The sequence below is a fragment of the Gobio gobio genome (genome assembly GCF_949357685.1).
Source record: "Gobio gobio genome assembly, chromosome: 20".
NCBI lineage: Eukaryota > Metazoa > Chordata > Actinopteri > Cypriniformes > Gobionidae > Gobio > Gobio gobio.
Genome location: NC_137113.1, coordinates 22,336,552 through 22,360,963, shown reverse-complemented (window position 1 = coordinate 22,360,963; position 24,412 = coordinate 22,336,552). Strand labels below are relative to the sequence as shown.

The following is a 24,412-nucleotide window of genomic DNA, read 5'->3' as shown; positions in this document are numbered from 1 at the left end:
TCTTAGTTTGGGTTTGCCGTGTGTCTATTTTCCTTTTTTTGAATCGTAGACATCAATACTAAACAAAAAAAGGGGGAAAATGCGGTTGGTACTCTTTACGCTTACTTCCCCTGCCCTGCCCAAATTCCCCTTTTCTTTTTCTTCTCATTAGTTCGGTTTCCTCAGCTCTTTCTGTCCCGTCCATCTTTTTCGTTTTGTTAGGTTATCTTGCATCTTTTCCTTCTTTGGGTTCTTTTGCATAAGGTTTTGCTCACCGATCGGTCTCGGCTGGCTGGCTCTGAGCCTTTTCATTGGTCCAGCTAGCTTTGAGGCCTGTTGTTCAGCATGGTGTGCATCCTGGCCACCCCGTGTACTAACACCTCTGCTCCATCAGTACATTTGAGGCTGGCATGGGTGGCCGGTCATCTCGTCTGTGGTAGTTTTTGCTTTCTGTCTTCATGTGAACACGCTTATGCATGCCGACACCTCAGCTGTGTTTGGTCTCATGAGCTCCGTTGTATTTGTGTCCTTCTCCCTCCCCTTCTCTCTTTACTCATTCCTGTGCAATCTAATCTGTGAGAAGAATTATTCTCTCTAACCAACCATTGTTTGCATGTGGAGAGGGAGGGATAATGAAGCATGCATCCATTCAACCAGATCTGTGAGAGATGTGCCTCTAATTGCCTGTGCTTTCATTTCTAACCTCTTAGCACGCTGTGTTCTTTGTTTTACCTCATATAAATACATTGAAAACTGCTGAAACTACTCACACGCACTGGATTCAAGCAATACTAACTCTCAGAAACACACATACTACTAACACCATTTTTGTGTCTGCTGATTTACTTTTTGTGCTCTATTAGTGGCACCGCTAACATTGATCATGGGCTAATGTGCCGCAGACTTCCTCAGCTCACCTAAGGCATGCTAGAATTTAACACCAAAAACGTAAATCTAGAAGAACCAAAAAAAAAAAAAAAAAAAAGTTAAACAAAAAATAAATAAGAATTCCTGAAACAGACATGAAAATGGGTTCACATTAAATCAATAAAAAGAGAAAAGCAATAAATAAATACAAAAAAAAGAAGCATTAAAGACAAAAACAAAACAAAACCAAGCATCCAAATCCTTAAGAGGGGGACCAAAGCCCTGTAACAGTATTCAAGTTATATGTGAGTATAGCGTGTCCTTTCCCTGTGCTTTGTTGTCTAGGTTACAATATCCGTGGATGGAATTCTGACCACCACTGGATATACACAAGAGGACTACACCATGCTAGGCTCGGACGACTTTTTCTATGTCGGGGGTAGTCCCAGCACTGCGGATCTGCCCGGATCCCCCGTTAGCAACAACTTTATGGGCTGCCTGAAAGAGGTAAGCGCTCTGAAAATTGCTCCTTGAAAAAATGGAATTCCACCCAGAAATATCCCAGTAATTCAATCACCTTCAGTTGATAGTGTATTACATTTATTCATTTACTTTTTGAATGATAGAAAAATATGACCTTGCATTTAATCCACAAAAATGTATTCAAAATATGTTGAATTGGGGTATATTGAACTAGTTTCCTTTTATAGAAAACTCCTATATATATGTATATAAAATGAAAAAAAGATGCAACCTTGCAGCTAATTTACATTTTTCTGTCATTATAAAAGTAAATTAGTACAGCTAGTTTTTTTTATTTATTTTTTTTTATTTTTTTTAAAAATTAGAGTTCTTTTTGAATGACAGAAGAATGTGACCAAAAGGATGCATCAATCCCCAAACATTTGAACTCGTTTTGTGTGATGGATAGGTTTAGGGGTAGGGTTACTGTAAGGGGATAGAATATACAGTTTGTACAGTATAAAAACCTCCTATGGAGGGTCCCCACAAAGATAGCGAACCAGACGTGTGTGTGTGTGTGTGTGTGTGTGTGTGTGTGTATTAGGGAATAATCGGTATTGGCCGAGTGTTTAAAAACTGATGATCAGGGCCGATTATATCCGGTCAATCAAAAGGGATCATAAAAAGTGTTAGACTGCAACTCATACTGTGTGTGAAGAAAATCTCTTGTGTTGAATTTAAGGCTGTGGAAGTTAATGTAACAATAACTTTCTTTAAAATCTCACCCCTAGTTCAAGCCAGGGTTGCCAGGTCTGTTTTCTCCCTACACCAAACATTATTTGTAGCACCTCCTATCCAATAATCGCAAAGAGCATTGTGCTTTGTTACTTCTGATAAAAAACTAAGTCTCAGCTTTCAAATTCTGTCAATTTTATCACTAAATTATTTCATGATATAATTATTATATCTGAAAATAAATTGCAGTTGAATATTATAGTTATGTTAAAGTACTAGTTAACTCACTCAACCCTATGATTTACTCCCCCTCAAGCCATCCTAGGTGTATATGACCTTATTCTTTCTGATTAACGCAATCAGAGTAATATTAATAAATATCCTGACGCTTCCCAGCTTTATAATGGCAGTGACAGGGTCTTGAGTGACTTGAGTTTAAAGCTCAAAAAAGTGCATCCACCCATCATAAACATACTCCACACGGCTCCGGTGGGTTAATAAAGGCCTTCTGAAGCGAATCGATGGAGTTTTATAAGAAAAATATCCATATTTAAAACTTTATAAAGTAAAATGTCTAGCTTCGCCAGACCACCTTCCGTATTCAACTTCGGCAGAAAGTGTAACACCTCTCGCAGTTCATTTCGCTACGTCCAATGTCATGTGCCGTGCCAGTAGTGCTTTTTCTGAAAGTTGAATACAGAAGTTGGTCCGACTCCCGAGTATATTCGGTACCCGCAGCTGCGTTCAGTCGCTTCCGTGTTTATCTAAGCGCAGGGCTCCAGACTGTAGCCGAATATATACTAGTGTCTGTGAATATTAAACTGTAAAATACTATTTAAACATTACTCCTGCATGTTCTGCCTCTCTGTGTGAATGAGGTGCGGTCGGGCACACACATGAGCGCGTGCACACACCTGACACTCGCTCACTGTCTTTGTAGTCTCTGCCGTGTGTCTCTATATGAGGACACGAGCGCATAAACGTCACTTCATGAGAATTTACTTAGTTTCATTTGAGAAAACTGTCATATCATGAACACAGACACTCAAGGGTCTTCACCGCAACCCGTCAAAATAAAAGTTCTGTTTAAAAAAATTGAAATTGAACAAATATTAGGCTACTGTTGTAGCCTACACTAGATTTAGCTATATCTCTATGTAATAACAATACGTCTCTACTAATAATAATAATTATGCCTAGATGGTTGAATCTTTTTTATAAACAATGTTTTCTTTTAAACAGCATACAGCCTTTAAATGTTTATGTATTATTTACTTATAATGATTATCATCATAAATAATAAACTTAATACATAAATATATATATATATATATATTAGTGCTGTCAGTTAAACGCGTTATTAACGACGTTAACGCAAACCTATTTTAACGGCGTCAATTTTTTTATCGCGAGATTAACGTTCTTTTTGGTCTAACAAACTTTGTAGTTTTTTCACATGCTGTTGCAACAACTAGTAACGTTAGAAAAACTACAACACCACTCCGGATGTAGCTAGACCGGAAACAAAACATCAGGCACGCTGCGGCTGCCCGCACTCGTTTGGGCCATTAAAAGAGTAGACGTGGATGGCAAGCGTGAGACGCCGAAATGAGAAACGTATTATGCCATGGTTTAACTCAGGGGTCTTCAACTAAAAGTGCTTGTCTTGAGCGCTGCTTTCTGCTCTGATGGTGCTTTCACACCAGACGCGAATGAAGCGTTTTGCGCGAGTGATTTAAGTCAATGCAAAGACGCAAATAGACATTCTGCGGCGCGGATTAAGCGGCGTGCATGTCGCGTCATTCGCGTCCGGTGTGAACGCACCATCAGTCTCTTCTTCACTGCATGCTTGACCGCGCGTCTGGGTCTGAACGTAGTAACTGAGCATTGCAACGTTAACTGTTTCATTACGTCAAAAGGCTTCGCGGTCCGGATTCGGACCGGAGTCCACTAGTTGGCGACCCCTGGTTTAACTGCACTATAGGCGGAGTCCTAGTTTACCTTGCATGTGCACTTTGTAATTTTATTTTGTATCACCCTGTTTTGATCCCTTAGAAAGGGCTGTTGAAGGGGCTGTTTGTGCAACAAAGTATTTGTTTCACCCTTTTATTGATGGGCAGTGTTACATTGTGTGAGATTATTTGCTCCAAGTGAGAATGTTGGTGTGAAATCGAACACTAAAGTATGCCAATGTTGTTTTCAATAAAACAAACATTTGAACAAAGCAAGCCGATCCACTTTTCTATGTTGATAAGATCATTAAAATAAGAAAAAATAATGGGACAAAAAGAAATCAAGGGACATTTAGAATAAATAAAAATGTGCGATTAATTGTGATTAATTGTGAGTTAACTATGACATTAATGCGATTAATCGCGATTAAATATTTTAATCGTTTGACAGCACTAATATATATATCTTTTTTAAATAGTTCAATAAAATAAAATAAAAAATAAAAAAACATTTAGCTGTGGTACCAAAATTGGTACCGAGTACTGTAACATTTTTATGGTACTGGTACCGACTACTGGAATTTTGGTACCGTGACATCCCTAAATGGATGGATACACTTTTTGAGCTTCAAACTGAATGGACCCTGCCGCTGCCATTATAAAGCTTGGAAGCATCAGGATATTTATTAATATAACTCTGATTGTGTTCATCAGAAAGAAGAAAGTCATTTATACCTAGAATGGCTTGAGGGTGAGTAAATCATGGGCTAATTTTCATTTTAAAGTGAACTACTCCTTCAATTTAAAATTGTAATATCATACTAATGTACCAAAAGAGAGGGTTCCCTTCCTTGTATAGTTTACAGCATTATTTGGGATTAGTTAGATTTTTTTCCCTTAAGAAAATCAATCTATTGGTATTGGCAGATATCATTCTGAATAATCGGCTCTCGGTATCACAGAGAAAATGTAATATCTGTATATACATATATGTGTGTGTGTCTGTGTGTGTTTATGCAATGAAATTAATCCTACGCCAATGCAGCATTCACATATACTGTACGTCTGCTGGTATTAGTTACTTTTTATACAGTTGACTGACGTCAGCATTGTGCTGTCTCTTGCCTGTAAAAACTCATAGCACGTCACACACACCAACAACTGAAGGAATTATTTATCAGGCGCCACGGACTCAAGAGCCGAAACACAGCGACAGAGTTGAAATGCATTCTCTAATTAACATCGCTGATGAGGTTTCCTCACATCTGAAGACTGTTAATTTGAAAATAGGTCACAGATCGTCAACAGTGACAGAACTAACAAATAAACAAGAGTACGACAAATTGGATAAATAAGTAAATAATACTGTGCATTTAAGTTTATGTGGAAATGAAAAGGCAGCCTAATGAAATGTATTAGAATCACTCAGTTCACAGCAATTTTGCTGGATCTGTGCGACAAATCGCCAGTCCACTACCTCATGCTCTTGACATGAGCTATCTGTGATCGTAAAACTCCTGAGAGGAAAACTGTGGAGAACATGTTGTCTCATCCATCAGCTTCCATCCTCCATGTTAGACTCTCATCCCTGTGGAATGGGATGTCCTCTGATACGCCAGCTGGTGAAGTGAAGAGCTGTTCTGACTGCCAGGAAGTCGGAAATGTGTTTGATGTTATGAACAGAAATAAAATGCCAGCCATTTTGTTTTATATATAGAAAAATGCATATTTAGTGAAGAGCAGTTAAATTGAATTGATTGTGATTGATTCATGAAACAGGGAGACAGTGATGCTCTTGGTTAACCTTAAGGTGCTATAGCTCATGGTGATTTATTCATTAACCTCTAGACCCACAATTAGTGACAAATGCTCACTGGCATTTACCTTGTTAGTCTATTTATCATGTCCAGTCTTACACATTCTAGGTCAGTGGTTGGCTTTTTTTCAGGAATAGATTTTTACTTTGGTCACCACCTGACCCAACGCAGTACATAGTTTTGTTCATGGTTTCCACAGATGAAGTCATGTTATGCAACACGCAAAATTATTAACGTGACATTATTTTTACTTTTCATTTTATAGTTCATTTTTAGTTATTTTAAATACAATATTGATTGTCATGCTAATTTACATTGATTACATTTGGTGACCATTAAACACTCACTCAATCTTTATAAACATTAATAATAGTCTTTAAAACACTATAATTTAATAACAATGTAAAAATGTAACCTCTGGCAAATCTCAAAATGAATAGTCATGTTTTATACTATAGATTCTATTGCTGTGATGCCTAAAGTAATTTAGTATTTTAAACGATTTAATGTAGTTTTAGATCAGTGTTTTATTTTTCATTTAATTTCAAAAATATATATATATGGTTATTGATCGTAGCATGAAGATAATTATCAGTTTCAGCCAGAAATTTAATTAGTGTAGTGTATCAAAGTGTATTTTATATTATTTATTTTATTTTATTATTTGTATTCAGCATTGTTTTTGCTGTCTCAATGAGAACAGTCCTGGATCCAGTTTTTGGGAACCAGAAGTTTAAATGCAAATCATGGTTTTAGATACATTAAATAGACAGTATCACTAGTGCTTTTCTTAATGCAAATAACACTTTCAATGCTCACAAATTCTTACTAGAGGCCTAAAGATGACAAAAGGTGTGATTTTGTCAAATATGTGGATGCACGGAGCATTGAAACTCTTGCAGACTCTCCACTTTCCCCTCCCAGCCTCCAGCCTTCATTTCAAAACCAATCCACAAGCAATCAATCAATGTCAAAACATGAAAGTGCAGACTCGTGTAAGCTGTGGTCTGCTGCCGCGTGTAGGCGTTTGGTGTGTCTCTTGTCTGTGCTTTAGTGCTATCATTTCCACAGATTAGCAGCAGGCCTGAGGTCATTGGCCTGTGTTAACAAACACTCTAGCGCTTTGAACTCATGAACGGGAATTCATATTAAGAGGATTCTGAATGGATTCTCTTCTTGGTTCATTCACAAGCTTTTCTGGCATCAAAAGAACAGCTATGCGTAGGTGGTACAGGGGACCTTTTAACATTTTCTTTTGTCATTATTTTGTTTTGCAAAGGTCATATTTAATATTTTCACGCAAGATGTGCATAACGCGCGTGTGTGAGGTACATTGAGGACCTTGTGTGTTTGTTACCGCGCGCGAGTAGTTATTTATGCCGAGGTTGATTTATTCAGGCGTTTAGAGCAGAGTGCACAAGAAGCCCATTCATCATTAGTGCATTAGTTTTAATGCGCCCCTCCTCTCAGGGGCATTTGGTCAGTGCTTTTCAGGCTCCTGATGGTTCAGATCAGGTGGCACAGACAGATGTGTCGTCCTCCACCTGCTGTCCCTGCCCCTAACCTCTCATCTGTAATGCGCTCTTCTCCGGCGGCCATGTTGTGCAGTGTTTTATCACAGATCGCTTGTGTTTTTGTGAGTTTATGAAGCGGGGAGGAGGAGGGGGTTCACTCCTGTGGCACGTTAATGGCTGGAAAGGCTCTTGTGTGCCTGCCTGTGATTGGCATTTCTGAAGCATCATCAATAAGCTTTTATTGCATCCGCATACCATTATCTTCTTCCTGGCAAGGGCTCAAATGAAATCGAAACTGAATTAAAAGAGGGTTATCGTGAACACTTCACAGTCTGGTGCTCGGGTTTATTTCACAGGGTTTTGGCCTTGTAGAGGATAGAGAGAAAGTGTTGTGCCCCACATTTTGAGAGGGCAGAAAATGCTCTGCTATTTAATGCTATTTGGATTGAATAGTAACATGACACTGGGAAGCTTGAGTGATTACTTACCTACTATAATACAAGGGACAAAGACTTCACAAAAAGGACACGTTTGAGGTTTAGCCTCCTCAAAAATGTATTCCAAATGATCAACTGAAGTGCAATTTATTTGCTTTTAAATATATAAATATTAGTGCTGTCAAACGATTAATCGCGATTAATTGCATTCAAAATAAAAGTTGTGTTTACATAATTTATGTGTGTGTACCGTGTATAATTATTATTTATATATAAATACACACACATGCATGTATATAATATATTTAAGAATTATTTAAGAAAAACATTTTATATTTATATATAAAATATTGATATTTATATAAATTATGTAAATTAGTGCTGTCAATCGATTAAAATGTTTTACTAATTAATCACACTTTTTTTCTGTAATTAATCACGATTAAAAACATCTGCATTTTTTTATATTGTAATAATTTCACAGTTACTCTCCAAATAAATGTATAAACAACGTAAAGACAATATATTTTAAATATTTGTTGTAATGGCTTCTTTTTATGAAGGCTAGTATCACTGATACGAAAACTGCTGCTGATTTCTCTGAATTATTATTATTTTTTTAAACATTAATGATAGACATTCAACATTAAGTATAATAAAAAGCTATATCAATTTCAAGTGAACTTAAAACAATCTTCACATAAACCCATTGTATAATAAATGTCGTGTGGCCTTCCTACCTATCTAACAGGTAGGAAATATACAGCAATTGAATAAAGTTATCAAACAGTCTGCACTGGATACATAATAAATTAAATATAGATTAATCCTTATTAAAGCTACAGTTTTCTCTGTTACCTTTGTTCTTTGATTAACATTATTGACAGCATTAGTCGCTGCTGTTCCTTTAAGATCTGCCACTGCCGAACATGACGCGGATCTGACACACTGTCACGCGCATCTCATTTTCTCCACAACTCTTTTAAGTAAATTTAAGATGTTATTTAACTAATTTAAGACTGCTCGTATGAGAATACTCGACAAAATGGGCATTTTTATTAAAAGGGCAGAGAACTCGATTCTGGCGCGCGTCTTTCAGACAAGGAGTGCGTTTCCATTCATGTACACGATATACTGATTCACGACCTAGGAAACTCGGGAGCTGATTGAGACGCACCCAGGACATTCACACACAGCGGTCTCTTTTGTCTCGTTTCGCCGGAATGGTTTAAAAGCATTTGCCTGAATAAGAGCGTTTGACAGCACTAATATAAATATATTTACAGTATATACATGCAAATATTTCTTAAATATACATACAATATATTTGTGTGTGTGTTTTCAAATACACTTAATAATTATACACAGTAGGCCCAATACACATATATATTATGTAAACACAAACTTTTATTTGGGATGCAATTAATCGTTTGAGAAGTCTGATAAATATATATTTGTCTTATTTTTACTTATTGTGTCATGAGTTTAAATCACTGCACAGATTCCAGAGCAGATTGATGGCTATTGGTTTCCATCAAAAATGGACCTTAAATAGACAAAAGGGAGAAGCCATTCATAAATAACCAATCATTAACCTCTCAAGCTTTTAGTATGACTAGTATGTCTTTGAGTCTGCTTGTGGTTAATGAAAAGGCTTTCACATTTAGCCAAAATATTGATTATTGAATTTTTGAAGGATTTAACAACAAGTGGAGGAAGGAGTTCATCAATACGAGTACATTTTAGATAGAATGAGGTTATTTATTTATTTATTATTATAATTTTTTATTAATTTTTTTTATTTTATTTATAAACTTTTTTATTGTAATTTATTTTTTTTGTTTTATTTTTTTATTACAAATGCAAATATTGCATGTATATATAATTAATTAAAATAATACTAACACGTTATATTTAACAGCAGCTCCGGTCAGATGCATTTGTGACCCTGGACCACAAAACCAGTCATAAGTCACATGGGTATATTTGTGGCAATAGCCAACAATACATTGTATAGGTCATTTTTATGCCAAAAATCATTAGGATATTAAGATCATGTTCCATGAAGATATTTTGTATCCCGCCAATATTTAGCACCGTCAGATTTCAGATTTTCGAATAGTTGTATCTCGGCCAAATATATCCTATCCTAACAAACCATATATCGATGGAAAGCTAATTTATTCAGCTTTCATATGACGTATAAATCTCAATTTCAAAAATTGACCCTTATGACTGGTTTTGTGGTCCAAGGTCACATTTGTTGGGTTTCTAGGCTTCTTGTGCACTTTTTTAATAGTAGAACAGAGTTTAAGAAGACTATTAAATTTAAGTGTAAATGCATCCATTATATTGTTATATAATATACATGTAATTTTTTTTAACGTTTTCTAAAATCACATTCATAATTGAGAATTGAATTTGTGTTTGTTATTTATATTAAAAAAATGTATTATAAGTTTCAGTACCTTTATTTTGAAGTTTCATGGTGTGTTCACACCAGACGCGAATGACGCGAATAAAAAACACGCTATTCACGCGTAGTTGGACGTTTGAACATTTTGAGTTCATTCGTGCGTGAAATTTGTTTCATTCGAATTCGCATGGAGGGGCTTCTGCCAGCCAGCTTGTCTCGTTGCAAAATGGCTGACATGGATTGTTTTAAAATACGTAGAATAAACTCAATTTGTCGACTTTAACTATCATGTAGTCTCAATAGGGTGAATTCAGGGGGATTGGGACACTTTTTCCAAGTCATCTCAATGGCAAAAAGTGTCCCAATCACCCTATGTATAGCTCAAATTGAGTAAAGAGCGTTTCTTATAACTTACCAGATTGTCCGATCTCCTCACTCACTTTCTTCCAAGCAAGATCCTTTTTATTCCTGTTTCTATAAAGTACTTACAGCTCCGGGTATCCATATATGATTTTGTCCTCATTGTTGGCACTACTAGAGCAAGCTCCTGATTGGTTAACACAGCGCGAATATCCGCTAAAGTTCCGATTTTTCAACTCGCGTCAAACGCTCAATTCGCGCCGTGTCATCCGTCTCAATTCGCAAATCGCGCTACAGAATGTCTATTCGCGTCTTTGCATTGACTTAACATGTAAATCACTCGCGCAAAATGCTTCATTCGCATCTGGTGTGAACGCACCATAAGACTAATGTGATTTGTATCCCGTTTAAGTTGTAATACACAGTAACATAATGTGATATAAAGTAAAGAGTTTTTGCTCACTGGAAATCGTTTTTTGTCCTCTTTTCACATGAAGGTTGTGTACAAGAACAATGATGTACGGCTCGAGCTATCTCGACTGGCCAAGCTAGGCGACCCCAAAATGAAGGTGAGCGGTGTGGTGGCCTTCAAATGTGAAAATGTGGCTACCCTAGATCCTGTCACCTTCGAGACGCCAGAGTCATTCATTACCCTTGACAAGTGGTCTGCCAAAAAAGCCGGTTCCATCTCCTTCGACTTCCGCACCACTGAGCCCAACGGCCTGCTCCTCTTCAGCCATGGAAAACCCAAACCTCAGCAGCAGAAAGACCCCAAGAGCCCCAAAACCTTGAAGGTGGATTTCTTCGCCATAGAGATGCTGGACGGCCACCTATACCTTCTGCTCGACATGGGCTCGGGCACCACCAAAACCCGTGCAGTCAACAAAAAAGTCAACGACGGAGAATGGTACCACGTGGATTTCCAGAGAGACGGAAGATCAGGTAGAATATGGCTCTGTTTCTTAATCTTACGGCTGTTCATTTATTCTGCTGATGTATTTTTGATGTATTCAATGTATGGTTAGACGTTGGCTGGTATTCAAGGTCTACGAAAATATTGACATAGCCGAGACAGCAGTGTTCTCTCACGCTCGCGTGAACACAGTCGTAACCGTGCCTTCCGGAGCGCACTGTCAGGCAGGCATTTGAATATGAACAGGACCCGCAGTCTTTCCTGTCTTCCTCCTCCTTTCGAGCTCTGTCTTCTCCACCGGAGTTGCCATGGAAACCAGATTTGGTTTCCCAAAGGAGAGAGCAAGCTCTGCCAAGGAAAGACATTCATCCCTAACTCTCCCTCTATTCCCCTTTTTCTCGCACGTCAATGCTGTTTGCCTAGAGTCGAAAGAACTGCCTTTGGTACCCGTTCGTTTTCTCGTTTCTGTGTAAAATTGGGAAAAGGCTCTATTGATCCGTGGTTATTGCGAATCTCTCATCTTCTCTTTCCGGATATAGAAACGCCAGTAACCTGACATATACTGTGAGATTAAATGGTGAAAGTTATAAGGAGAAAATTAAATAGCTTTTGAAGCAATTATGAAATCAAATTTTTAAAGCAAGAGTGTTATTTTTGTTTCATGCCAATACAGTATTCAATTGGGATTGGATACAGTTCCGTTAAGAGAGCAAGTCTTTTTTTCCACGGTTTAAAATTGTGTTTTTCATCAAATCATCGTTTTCTTTCACAGGGCTCGATTTGATCTTGTTCTCCAGGCTTTATCATTGCACAATCCACTAGCTGTCATTGTGAGTTCAGGCACATTTTGAAAGAGAGAATAAACCTTTTCTTAGTGGCATTTCATGGGAATCTGAAACACCATTGACAGATGGGGCCTTGCATTTCAGGCCCGCAGAATGAGCTGTGTCACTCTCCCGCCTGCGTGAATTGGCTGCCTACGCAAGCCGTTTGATCATATATGGGCAGCCGTCCTGGTTCAGGGTGTGCGCGTGTGTGTGGGCATGCTGGTGTTTTTGCGTGCATGTAAGCAAACTTAAATTTGTGCCTTTGCATATGCATCTATTAATAAGAACGTACATATGTACACGTATATACAGTTTGTGCGTCAGGGCTGTTTTTGTGCCTCCACAAAAAAAAGTAGGTTGAGAGAATAATCAACAATACTGAGATATTCTGAAATATGAGATGAAGTATGGTGGATAAACCACTTCTTTTTCTAAAGTGACACTGTCCAGCAGTCAGCCAGGCCACAAATTGGCCTGAATGAATGGGTCAAACTGGTGGAAATGGACAGGCTAAGTACAAAGTAAACACACACACTCATACATCACCACTTTTGGTCACTTCTGAATTGAATTGAAATGAACTGGAAGTGATGATCTATGAGTGAGGGTTTTAGTGACCACTCAGCTCAGTTAAATGAAAGCTGCCTGCCACCGACATGAGACCGGCAGTGTTTACAGAGGATTTGTTGACTAATGGTCCAAAAAGAAGGTGACTATTAATAATAATAGCCAAACATCAGTTACCAGTAACAAGCTTCATTAATTATGCTTTTAATACTGTAATTATTTTTGAATCAATGAAAAAAAAAAAAATCATAAACTTGATGAGATTTTAATGTGACTTGGTTTTAAAATAGTAAATCAATAGTATAGGGGTGTGCATTAAAGCCATCATCTCTGTCTGTATCTCTTGCCATGACAAATTAGTGTATCTGTATTCAAATAATTGGATGTGGGCGGGGCTGAAACCAGAAGTGTGTCTAAACTAAATGAAGAGCTTATTAGACAACTCTATTTAATTTATATACTTCCTTTTGAACAGTAGTGTTTTTGAAAGATGTTATCAAGTCTCACCAAGGCTGCATTTATTTAATCAAAACTACAGTAATATTGTGACACATTATATTGATTTAAATTATTCCTGTGGAAACCAAGCTGGATTTTCAGAGTTATAATCTTTTGTATTCAGTGTCACATAATCTCTCAGAAACCATTCTTATATGGTGATTTGGTGCTCAGTTCTTATCAATGCTGAGAACAGTTGTGCTGCTTCATATTTCTGTGAAAACTGATTTTTCAAGATTATTTGATGAATAAAAAGTCGATAAGAGCAGCATTTATTTGAAATAAAAACCTTTAAAACATTGTAACTTTTTCTGAATAAAAGTATTAAGTATTAAAATATAGAATTAATATAGAATAATGCAAACAATTATATTGTATATTTTGTCTGGAAAGTTTAAAACATTAGCATAGAAATAGCAAAAAGTGGAAATTATGTATATAGTCTTAGTTTAATGTTACTCACCAATGCAATATTTTAGTTCGACCAATATTTGTATTATATTTTGTATTCAGTAGAATTCGGTATTCATTTTGAAACTATTTTTGTACCTTTCTGAATAAAATATTTGGGCTTCAAGCACATCCCTAATAAATAGTATGTTAATATGATGCATACAACAAATTAAAGAATTGATTGTTTGTTGATAATGTAAGGTTAATGCCATTCCATAAGCATTTCAAGCAGAAACCACGTAAACATCACATGGAACTAGAACATGAATTTACATTTGACAAATGGGACTTTGCCTCCTCTTTCAGAAATCCACTCTACTCCACTAGTCTGTGTGTATTTGTGTCTGTGTGTGTACATAAAGTAATGCCGGGCCCAGCATTAGACTGTGCTATGTAATCACTGAACAGAGTGAATGGAAGTCGAGATGATGGAGAATGCTCATTACTGATGACCCGGGGGAGATGTTTGGCTGCTGTTTAGGGGTACAGTCGCCAAGTGCGCAACACAGGACTAGATAATGTGTGCGTGTGTGTGCGGGTGTGAGTGCGAGAGGAGGAGAAGTAGTGCTGCTATGCCTCATCAAATCCATACAGTCTTATTACAAGCTTAGAGGAAAATGAAATTCTTTATTTACTAACACTGTTAGCATGTTATAAGTGGCATCTCTGCAGTAATGTGTCAAGCGGAATAGAACGGAAAGCACTATTTTTCTGTATTTGTTGAAACACTTGGCAGGGAATGAGTTACATGGAGCATAATTATGATTTTCTGTGCCACCATGTCTAGCCGTTTAATGTTTCTCCCATTTGTTTGGGTGTGCCTGGGAATAATGAGTCAGATACAGGAGGCCGTAATCAGTCTATGGAATCAAATTTAATCTCGAAGAGAATTTTTCTCCCTCTCGAGGTATGTGACGCAAGTCTAAGCTCAGGCCCAGAGCTCTACATCACAGACCTGAAAGCATAGCAGAATGATACTGCAGCCATTCATTCAATTCCCACAATAGCCATTAATGATGAAAATAAATCACAGATCTGAGAACAAATACATCCTTTACTGGAGCTTGGCACACATTTAATGCACATACTCACTAAAGCTCCTGTTTTTTTTTTTTTTCTGTGATGATTTATTATGAAAATCCATATAGCCAATGTTTGTTTAGATTTCTTGAGGCATTTAAAGTCCAAGTTAGCATTTGCAAACTGACTTAAGTGACTGTTCACCCCAAAATAAAAAGTCTGTCATAATTAACTCACCCTCCAAAACCCGTTCCAAACCCGAATGACTTTCTTCCTTCTGCTGAACACACACAAAACAATATATTTTGAAGAATTGTTTTTGTCCATATTAAAGTCAATGGGGTCCAAAACATACATTGGCTACATTTTCAATATATCACTTCAATATTAGGGAGGCTCAGTCCCCAATGAGGGTATGATTAAAAAAAAAGAAAAGAAGTAATAATAATATATTGTTTGTATCCTAGGGTGGACATGAACAATTCAGTAGGTTATACACTACCTATCAAGTCAATGCCTGAATATTGAATTAATTTCTAATCATTTTAAATAACCAGCTAATATTCATTAAGAATATAGACAAATGTTATTGTAATTGTCTAGATTAGCAATATGTGGGTCATTTTTATATATATTTTTTTTTTTCAACACATGTAATGTTTTAACCATTATTATTTTTTACATTATTTTTTAACTACATTTGTGCTGTAAAATTAACTTTAAATAAGATCTACATTGATCATTTTCATTCATGGAGATGAATGAGTGGAGGATTTCTGTCACCTCGTGGAAAACAAACAAACTTTTAACATGAAAATGGCATGAAACCAATAGATGGCTGCAGAGGACCACTCATTAGCTCATTTGCCATTATCACTGTTTTGCTTAAATTTGGATTTATTATAGAATTAATATTATAACAAATTTTTAAGTATGAAGTAGCCTATAGCAAAAGAGTAGGAAAAAGTAGCACAAAGTGACTTCCTCATGCCATTTAGATGAAAGGAATTTCACAAAAATATGAATAAATAAATAAGCACAGATTTTACAGTGGATGGGAAACCATCTTGAATTGCTCCCACATCATATGTAAACTGCATTTATGACAAAGAATGCAATCTACACAGATGCAGATATAACAATCAATCAATAAATGCACACTTGTTGTCATCTGCTTCTGGCGCTGCTATACGGATTGAAGAACACGCTAAATAACGCAGACTAAAATACGGGGATGAGTCGAAGCCTGACGCCCGTTTCATATGAGTTTTAAAGGGAACTGAGGCGATCACGAATTAGTGTACATATTACGGAGTCAATTACACATTTAGGGGGCTGGGTGGAATTGTAGGGGGACTAAAGCCTTCCTAAAATGGGCCCAGTGACGCCCCTTCCTTACATTATGAGGACGAAATGTCATGACATTTTTTGCTCCCCATGAGGAAAACAGCTTATAAATCATACTAAGAGATGTTTTTTGAAAATGATGCTGAAAGATTTCTGTGATGGGTAAAATATGCAGTTTGTACAGTAAAAAAAAGCATTATGTCTATGTAATATCCCCATAAAACATTGAAACCCAATGTGTGTGTGTGTGTGTGTGTATGTGTGTGTGTATGTGTGTGTGTATGTGTGTGTGTGTGTGTGTGTGTGTGTGTGTGTGTGTGTGTGTTTGTGTGTGTGTTCCAAAAAAAAAGTAATACAGGTTTGGGATGACATGAGGGTGAGTAGCTGATGACAGAATTTTCTTTTTTGGGCAAACTGTGCCTTTAACATGTTGCATGCCTACAGTACCACCTCCAGCTGACCCCTCGATTATAGTCACACTAATTTTGCCTTTATAACAGAAGCTGCATTTTTATCACTAAAGAAAGAAGGTTTTGGCACTGACAGGGCGGCATCTTTAATTCTAAGCCGCCTTTTATTGAGTTTGGACTGAGTGTTGGACACTAATAAACAGGATTCAGCAGTGGCCAGCGCTTTGCGTTAATCCCTGCCTGTTCTCTCCTATCTTGCCAGTAATGGCTTTTTCTTTTGTAACTGCCTTCAAGGCGTGAATAATGGCAGTGCACAGTGGTGGAAAATGAGAAGGAAAATTCTGAATTGCCGCCTGCGTATAAATGCCTGTTTGTTGGAGTCGCCAGGAAAACAATGAGGGTGATTATGGAACTTGTGAAAGTGTTTAAACATTTTTAGAGTGAATGAAAGGCTCACCTCACCTGTGTTTTCGCTCTTTATATTAACTACTGTTGTAAAAGCTGTATTTAGACGTAAACCATAAAACAGGAGGGCGGACAGAAACATGCTTTGAAAGTGTTCACAAATAATTTATGAGAACTGAATCAGTCACAAGCAATAAATTAGACATGAATAAGGCTGAGTGTTCATTCTATCATATGCCCTTTTGATAATGATGACTATCTAGTGAATCTAGTACATATTGTCTGCTGTTGCTATGGAGACTGTTTTTTGAATCTTTGTCTTTGTATAAGGGTTTGCACTGTCATATTAAGACAGCCCAAAAACAGATGATAATATGAAAGCATGTGCACATATGGATCCCCATTTCCAACAATGTGTAAAATAAGTTCTGTAATTTTCAGAGAACTTTAATACATACCGATTCCCTATATTATCATATTATATTATATTAATTGTATGAATTATATTATTATATTATATTATTAATCAAATGGGAGTTATATACAATCATTTTGAATAACTATTCCAATAACTTTAATAGAAGAAATAAGTGCTTTTACCTTAAGCAGGAATTATGCGAAAGATATAAAATTGTGCCGAGGGCACAATCCCTTTATCCCAGGCTCCCTTTTTTTTAGCACCAGTCTTGTTCATAACTCATACTTTTCCTATTGACATCTACATCAAGCTGATTTGATCATCCGCAGAGCGATTTTATACTCGACACATACCTACAAATGCAAAACTGACAAATCAATGCTATAGGCGCTGTTCTGACAAATGGTGACAAAGTGTTGCTCTGGAATCATCTTTCAAACTTCCAAGCTTAAGCATGAATATACAGTAGCTACATAATTTCAAATATACTTTGAGAGATTTGAGAGATTTTCGTCTACATTGTGTGCTCTGAAAGCAAAGGGGGGTTTATTTACAAAGGAAAGAATGAAGGATAATTTCAATAGCCTTAAAGAGTTTAATTTCCATAGTCCATAATTTGCATACATAATTTCTCATTAAAACTGGGCCAAACTTTTTAGAAGTTGCTGAAATGGCATCTAACACATCAAGATAACGAAATAAAATGTGCTCCTTGTGGTTTTTTGACAGGCACCATTTCCGTCAACTCGATCCGTACTCCCTACAACGCTCCCGGTGAGAGTGAGATCCTGGACTTGGATGACATTCTCTACCTGGGCGGCCTGCCAGAGGACCGCGGCGGTCTGATCTTCCCCACGGAGGTGTGGACCGCTCTCCTTAACTACGGCTATGTGGGCTGTGTGCGAGATCTGTTCATGGACGGCCAGAGTAAGGACATCCGGCGGATAGCGGAGGCCCAGAGGGCAGTCGGAGTGAAGCCATCCTGCTCTAAGGAACCTCCCAAACAGTGTCTAAGCAACCCCTGCCTTAACAGCGGCACCTGCAGAGAGGGCTGGAACCGATATGTGTGTGACTGCTCAGGGACGGGCTATCTAGGTCGCTCCTGTGAGAGAGGTGAGTACCACTATGTTGCATGTAGAGTCTAGAGTCTGGTCATACATTGTGTCACTTGATAATCTTTTCCATGATAGCCATGACTGTCAACAGTTTTGATGTAAGCTTGGCTTCTATTTTTGCTGTTTTGTGCTGGGTAGTCCCACAGTGAAATCTCATTGGTCTTAAATCCAGCTTCACATAATAAAGTGGTGCAGGGATCAAGACTAATTCGTCCCTGGTTCCCTGAAGATTTTCCTATGGGGTTTTATAATGGGGTTTTTTCAATTTATGAAAGCCTGTGCTACTTGACAATACTTTGACATTTTGTTCTATAACATTACACACACCCAAACCGAAAATGTGTATTTTGAAGCAGTTAAGAAGCTAGATAAGACAGTTTGGGGTGTGAATGTGTGCAGTTTACATTTTAAAACACATCATCAAAGTATTGTCAAGTAATGCTTACCACAGGCTTTATTTTACTTTAAAACCATAAAAACCCCATTATAAAACCCCATACTAAAATCTTGAGGGAACCAGTGGCGAATTAGTCTTCTGGGTTTTTTTATGTCCCCCAAAATATTTGATCATTTTTGGCCACCTAAGCCACACTTACAATGTATGAATTTCATTGTATTATATCAAATTAAATTAGATAAAAAGTATTTTTTTATTCTTTCTGCTTAATTTTGTATTGATTTCATTTCTATTTCTTGCTGTCTTTTTTAAACCTAATAAGTTTGTTTCTTTCCTTTCCTTGTTTTTTTTTAATTATTAAATATTTGCTTTAAAAGTGCACTATATTTCCATCAAATCAATGCCACTTGGTTTGATATTTTGTTTTTTAATATAAGACATTTTGAAGTGTGGCTTAAATAACCAAATACTTTTTGGGGACAAACATCACATATGTTCTCATTAGCTGGGATTTTGTTGCTAAGTGCGTGGTTTCATTTTCAGCGAGGACCGAAGTAATAGGACGACGAGTTGTTAGGCAGCATCCCTGCTTCTATGAAAGATCGGTACACTCATTCTTTCTCCTATGACGTGTAAAAACGTGCCACTCATTCAGAGTCATTCTGTCCATTATGTTCGACATTCACCGCTTTGTTGCCTCGGCCTTAGCATAGAAAAATATCTCTCTTTGTCAGCTCATCCTTGACAGTGAGGCAGAAACTGCAGCTGAGCTGACGTTACTGTTACCGTGGTAATTGTGTTTCTCTTCAGTCCATGTCATCTTCAAGAGAGAGCCACTCAAGCATGGATTATGTTTTTGCCTTTTGTCTCCATCCCTAGCAGAATTTTAATTCTGTTGTTTTTCCAGATGAACAAAGCGACCAGCGTTCACCCCCTCCCTGTTAAAAAGGGAGTCAGCGGGAGCTCTAAGTCCACATCCAGTTATGCACTTCCACCCCTCATAGATGCCTCCTTATATTCTGGCAGGCCTCGGTGAAGTGCTTTAAGCTATAGTGGCTAATTCTTTAATGGAAGAGCATCTCTCTTAAGCTTGTTGCTGTTGTCTGGACACTGATATCACCCTGCAGCAAAGCCGCTACTGTGGGAAAATAACAATCAATTATATGCGCATTGTTGAAGCTCTGTGCAGGAATTATGGAAATGATTCGGTCAATTAACCCATCAAAGATGGGTTGCTTTGTCATCAACCAAGCGAATTTCACCACGAACAGCCATCAGAAAGATAATGGTGCAGTCTGGTGCAGTTTTATAGGGTGTTGCCGGCTTCCTCCAGATGCACATTTATAAGATTCCAGTCACAGAAAACATCTTTTTGTGCATTGCTAAAAGGGAGAAATGAGAAGAGAAAGACACACAGAGAAAGACAGAGAGACAAAAAGAGACAGGCGTCAGTATTAATCTCGTCAGCAAAATTACTAATGGAAATGTTTAACAAAGGTTGTTTTTTTTCATGTGTCGTGATAATGAAGATGAGATAGCAAAGATGCTTAATGACAATAATTAAACACTTTTAATTAAAACATTCTTAAAATATGATGAGGCAAAGATAACGGTAAGATAAAATGGTTATGCTGTAAAATGGTTTTAGAAGAAAATAAATGCCAAAAGAATTGATTGAAATGATCTAATTACAGCATGTTGGGGGATTGATCTGCTTTAAATGAAATAGAGCTGAACACCGGTGTATAAATATATCCATTATATACACAAGATACTATAACAACTGCACAGATAGTGAAGCGAATGCACAGATGATCTTGAGTGCTAGTCTGAATGTGTTACTCTTCTTTGACATAACAACATGCTAGCCTAAAGCAATAAAGCATGAAGAGTTCACAGTTCAACTTCTTAAAGGTAGTTAATACTCTAGAATACTCATTCTATTGCTTTTTTTCAGTTTTCACTTGTTTTATATGATTGGATGTTTAAATGTTTAAATAAATAAATGTTTATAAATTTTTCACAAAAAAAAACGTCTCGGTTACGTATGTAACCCTCGTTCCCTGAAGGAGGGAACGGAGACGTACGTCGGAACTGACCGACGAATTGGGATCTGTTTCCAGAGACCGACCTACTTCGAGTGATTAAAACGAGCCAATGGACATTGGCATGCGGTCCACACATTCCACGCACCACCCCGCAGCGCGGGTATAAATACGGAAGTGGAATACCGCATCATTGCTTTTCAACTGAGGAGCCGAGATAAGTGACTCAGCCTTCAGCTGAAGCACAGCCCCTGGCGACGGGACGTACGTCTCCGTTCCCTCCTTCAGGGAACGAGGGTTACATACGTAACCGAGACGTTCCCTTTCAGTCAGTCACGTTCGACGTACGTCGGAACTGACCGACGAATTGGGATCCCTACCAACATGCCAGGAGGCTGGCCCTTCCAGCGTCCTGCTTGAGGGCACTGGACCACTCCTATGTTAGAGTGGGAGTCAGGGCTCCGGGCAGGGAAGGACAGTCACTGCTTTTCCTGCAAGACCCACTCAGTGTGACTATTGGATAACGCTGGGAAAGCGTGCCCGTCTCGGGAGATGGTACGCTGCGGAGCCATGTCCTTCAATGGAAGGAGAGGTGGAATACACATAAGGACTAACCTAACAGGGTAGTGCAACAAATGGCAGTCTCTGGAGTGGACCCAACCTGGTTCCAGGGGGGGAAGAACACACCCAGAGACGACAGAGGAAGCTCTGTCGAGGGAAAGACACGGGGCTAGAGGGTAACGAGGTAGAACGAGGAGGATTTAGTCTCCTCGCACCTCTGAGGAACCTGACGATTAAGTCGTGCTTACCTAAGGATTTACCGTCTACTGCATCGTGATACGCCGCTATTGCTGCTACGTATACTTTGAGGGTGGAGGGAGACAACCTTCGCTCCAGCCCATCCTGCAGGAAGGAAAGCACAACGTTAATCGAACACCTTCGGGGGGTCTTCCTGGTGGGAAGAGCACCACTCGACGAACAGGTTCCACTTCAGAGAGTAGAGGCGCCTCATAGAGGGGGCTCTAGCTGAAGCGATGGTGTCTACCACTGCTTGTGGTAGGCCACCTAGAACCTCCGCGTCCCGTCCAGGGACCAGACATGGAGACATGGAGACATGGTCTGAACGCGGGTGCCATAGAGTGCCCTGCCCCTGAGAAAGCAGGTCCTTCCTCAGGGGGATCGGCCAGGGAGGGGCTATCACGAGGAGTGTGAGTTCTGGGAACCAGGTCCGGTTGGGCCAGTAGGGTGCAACTAACAAGACCTCCCTGACCTTGCACAGTGTCTGTGCGAGAAGGCTCACAGGGGGAAACGCATATTTGCGTAGGTCCCGGGGCCAGCTGTGCGCCAGTGCATCTGTGCCTAAGGTACCTCCGGTCAGGGAGTAGTACCACTGGCAATGGGTTGAGTCCGGAGAAGCGAACAGGTCTACCTGTGCAACTCCGAAGTGGACCCATATCAGCTGGACGCTCCGGGGGTGGAGTCGCCATTTGCCCCAAGGTGTCGACTGGCGAGAGAGCTCGTTGGCTGTCTGGTTCAGCGCACATGGGATGTGAATGGCACGAAGTGACCTCACAAACTTCTGACTTCACAGGAGGAGATGGCGGGCGAGCCGGAGCATGCAACGGGAGCATAGACCACCCTGACGGTTGATGTACGCAGCGGCCGCAGTGCTGTCCGAATGGACCAGTACGTGCTTGCCCCGAAGCGGCTTCTTGAACCGGGCCAGGGCAAGACGTACCGCCAGTAACTCTAGGCAATTGATATGCCAACGCAGTTGGGGCCCCGTCCACAGACCCAAAACTGCGTGCCCGTTGTACGTGGCCCCCCAGCCCGTGGATGAGGCATCAGTGAAAACCACAGCATGCCTCGACACCTGTTCTAGAGACACTCCGGCCCAGAGAAACGAGGGGTCTGACCACGGACTGAAGGTTTGGCGACAGTAAGGAGTAACAAAGACCTGGTACTGACCGCTCTGCCACGCCCATCTCGGGACTCGGTCGTGCAACCAGCGTTGAAGCGATCTCATATGAAGCAATCCGAGCGGCGTTATCGCGGCTGCAGATGCCATATGCCCCAGGAGCCTCTGAAAGAATTTCAGTGGGACCGCTGTCCTGCCTTTGAACGTATTCAAGCAGTTCAACACTGACCAGACGCGCTCTGGAGTGAGGTGCGCTGTCCGGCTGACCGAATCCAGCTCCATACCGAGATAAGAGATCCTCTGCGCGGGGCAGAGTTTGCTCTTCTCTCGGTTGACCCGAAGTCCCAACGGGCTGAGGTGACTGAGCACCATGTCCCTGTGTTCGCACAACTGCTCCCGAGACCGGGCGAGTCTAAGCCAGTCGTCGCGATAGTTGAGTAAGCGAAAGCTGCGTTCTCTGAGCGGAACAATGGCTGCCTCAACGACCTTCGTGAAGACACAAGGCGACAGGGACAGCCCGAAGGGCAAGACTTTGTACTGATATGCCTTCCCCTCGAACGCAAAGCGTAGGAACGGTCTGTGTCGAGGATGGATAGAGACATGAAAGTACCCGTCCTTCAGGTCGATCGCTGCGAACCAATCTCGGGGACGGATGCATTGGAAAATGCGTTTCTGTGTTAACATTTTGAACGGGAGCTTGTGCAGGGCCCGATTCAGAATGTGCAGGTCCAAGATTGGCCTTAACCCACCCCCTTTCTTGGGTACAATGAAGTAGGGGCTGTAGAACCCCGACCTCATATCGGCAGGAGGAACCGGCACGATCGTGCCCTTCGCCAGCAGGACATCGATCTCGGACCGCAAGACATGGGCATCGCTGCTCCGCACGGAGGTGAAGAGGATGCCCCTGTACTTGGGAGGCCGGCGTGCGAATTGAATCGCAAAGCCGAGTCTGATGGTACGGATGAGCCAGCGAGACGGCCTGGGGAGACCTAACCAGGCCCCCAGAGACCGAACTAGCGGGACCAACGGCACCACAGACGTACCCGGGGTGAGGCAGCGAGGTGGAGTATTCAGACCCGACTCGGGAGGCCCGGAGGCGGCCCGGAGTGTTGCCTGAATACTCCAGGTGGGGCAGAGAGTGGGTGAGAAGGCCCGGGGGCGTCCTCGGTGCCCAATCTGCTGCCCCCTGGCGAGGGGTGAGAGGGGAGGAAAGGAGTGGCAAGGCCCGGGGGCGTCGCACACTGCCAACCTGTCCCTCTCTGGGCTCAGGGAGGGAAGAACTGCTCTGAGAATGTGGACTCCGGGGAGCCAGCGGCAGGACCGAAACCAAAAAATATATATTCTCCCCCCCGGTCCTCCTCCGGGGGAGGGAGGGGTGCGGACACCGTCTCCCCGAACAATTCCTCTCTCGCTGGGCTGCCCGTTTCAGGGTCGCTTGCCCTTGTGCTTGCTAGCAGGCTCGCGGGACCCTGGACGGGTTGGGCACCTCCCTTGCGCCCGGCCACCTGCTGCCTGGGTGGAGGGTGCAGGGTGGCGCCCT

General features: G+C 40.2%; 1 protein-coding gene across 3 annotated transcripts in view; it reads left to right on the top strand.

The window, feature by feature from the left end:
* Nucleotides 1-24,412, top strand: part of nrxn1a (neurexin 1a) — a gene marked incomplete at its 5' end in the record, with an annotated part of 214,886 nt that overhangs the window by 79,462 nt on the left and 111,012 nt on the right. For all 3 annotated transcript variants that reach the window (XM_079846107.1, XM_079846106.1, XM_079846108.1), the window contains 3 exons: nucleotides 1,192-1,353; nucleotides 11,037-11,481; nucleotides 18,127-18,510. In XM_079846107.1, coding sequence (XP_079702233.1) covers nucleotides 1,192-1,353; nucleotides 11,037-11,481; nucleotides 18,127-18,510 — 991 coding nt within the window. The remainder of the gene's footprint in view (nucleotides 1-1,191; nucleotides 1,354-11,036; nucleotides 11,482-18,126; nucleotides 18,511-24,412) is intronic.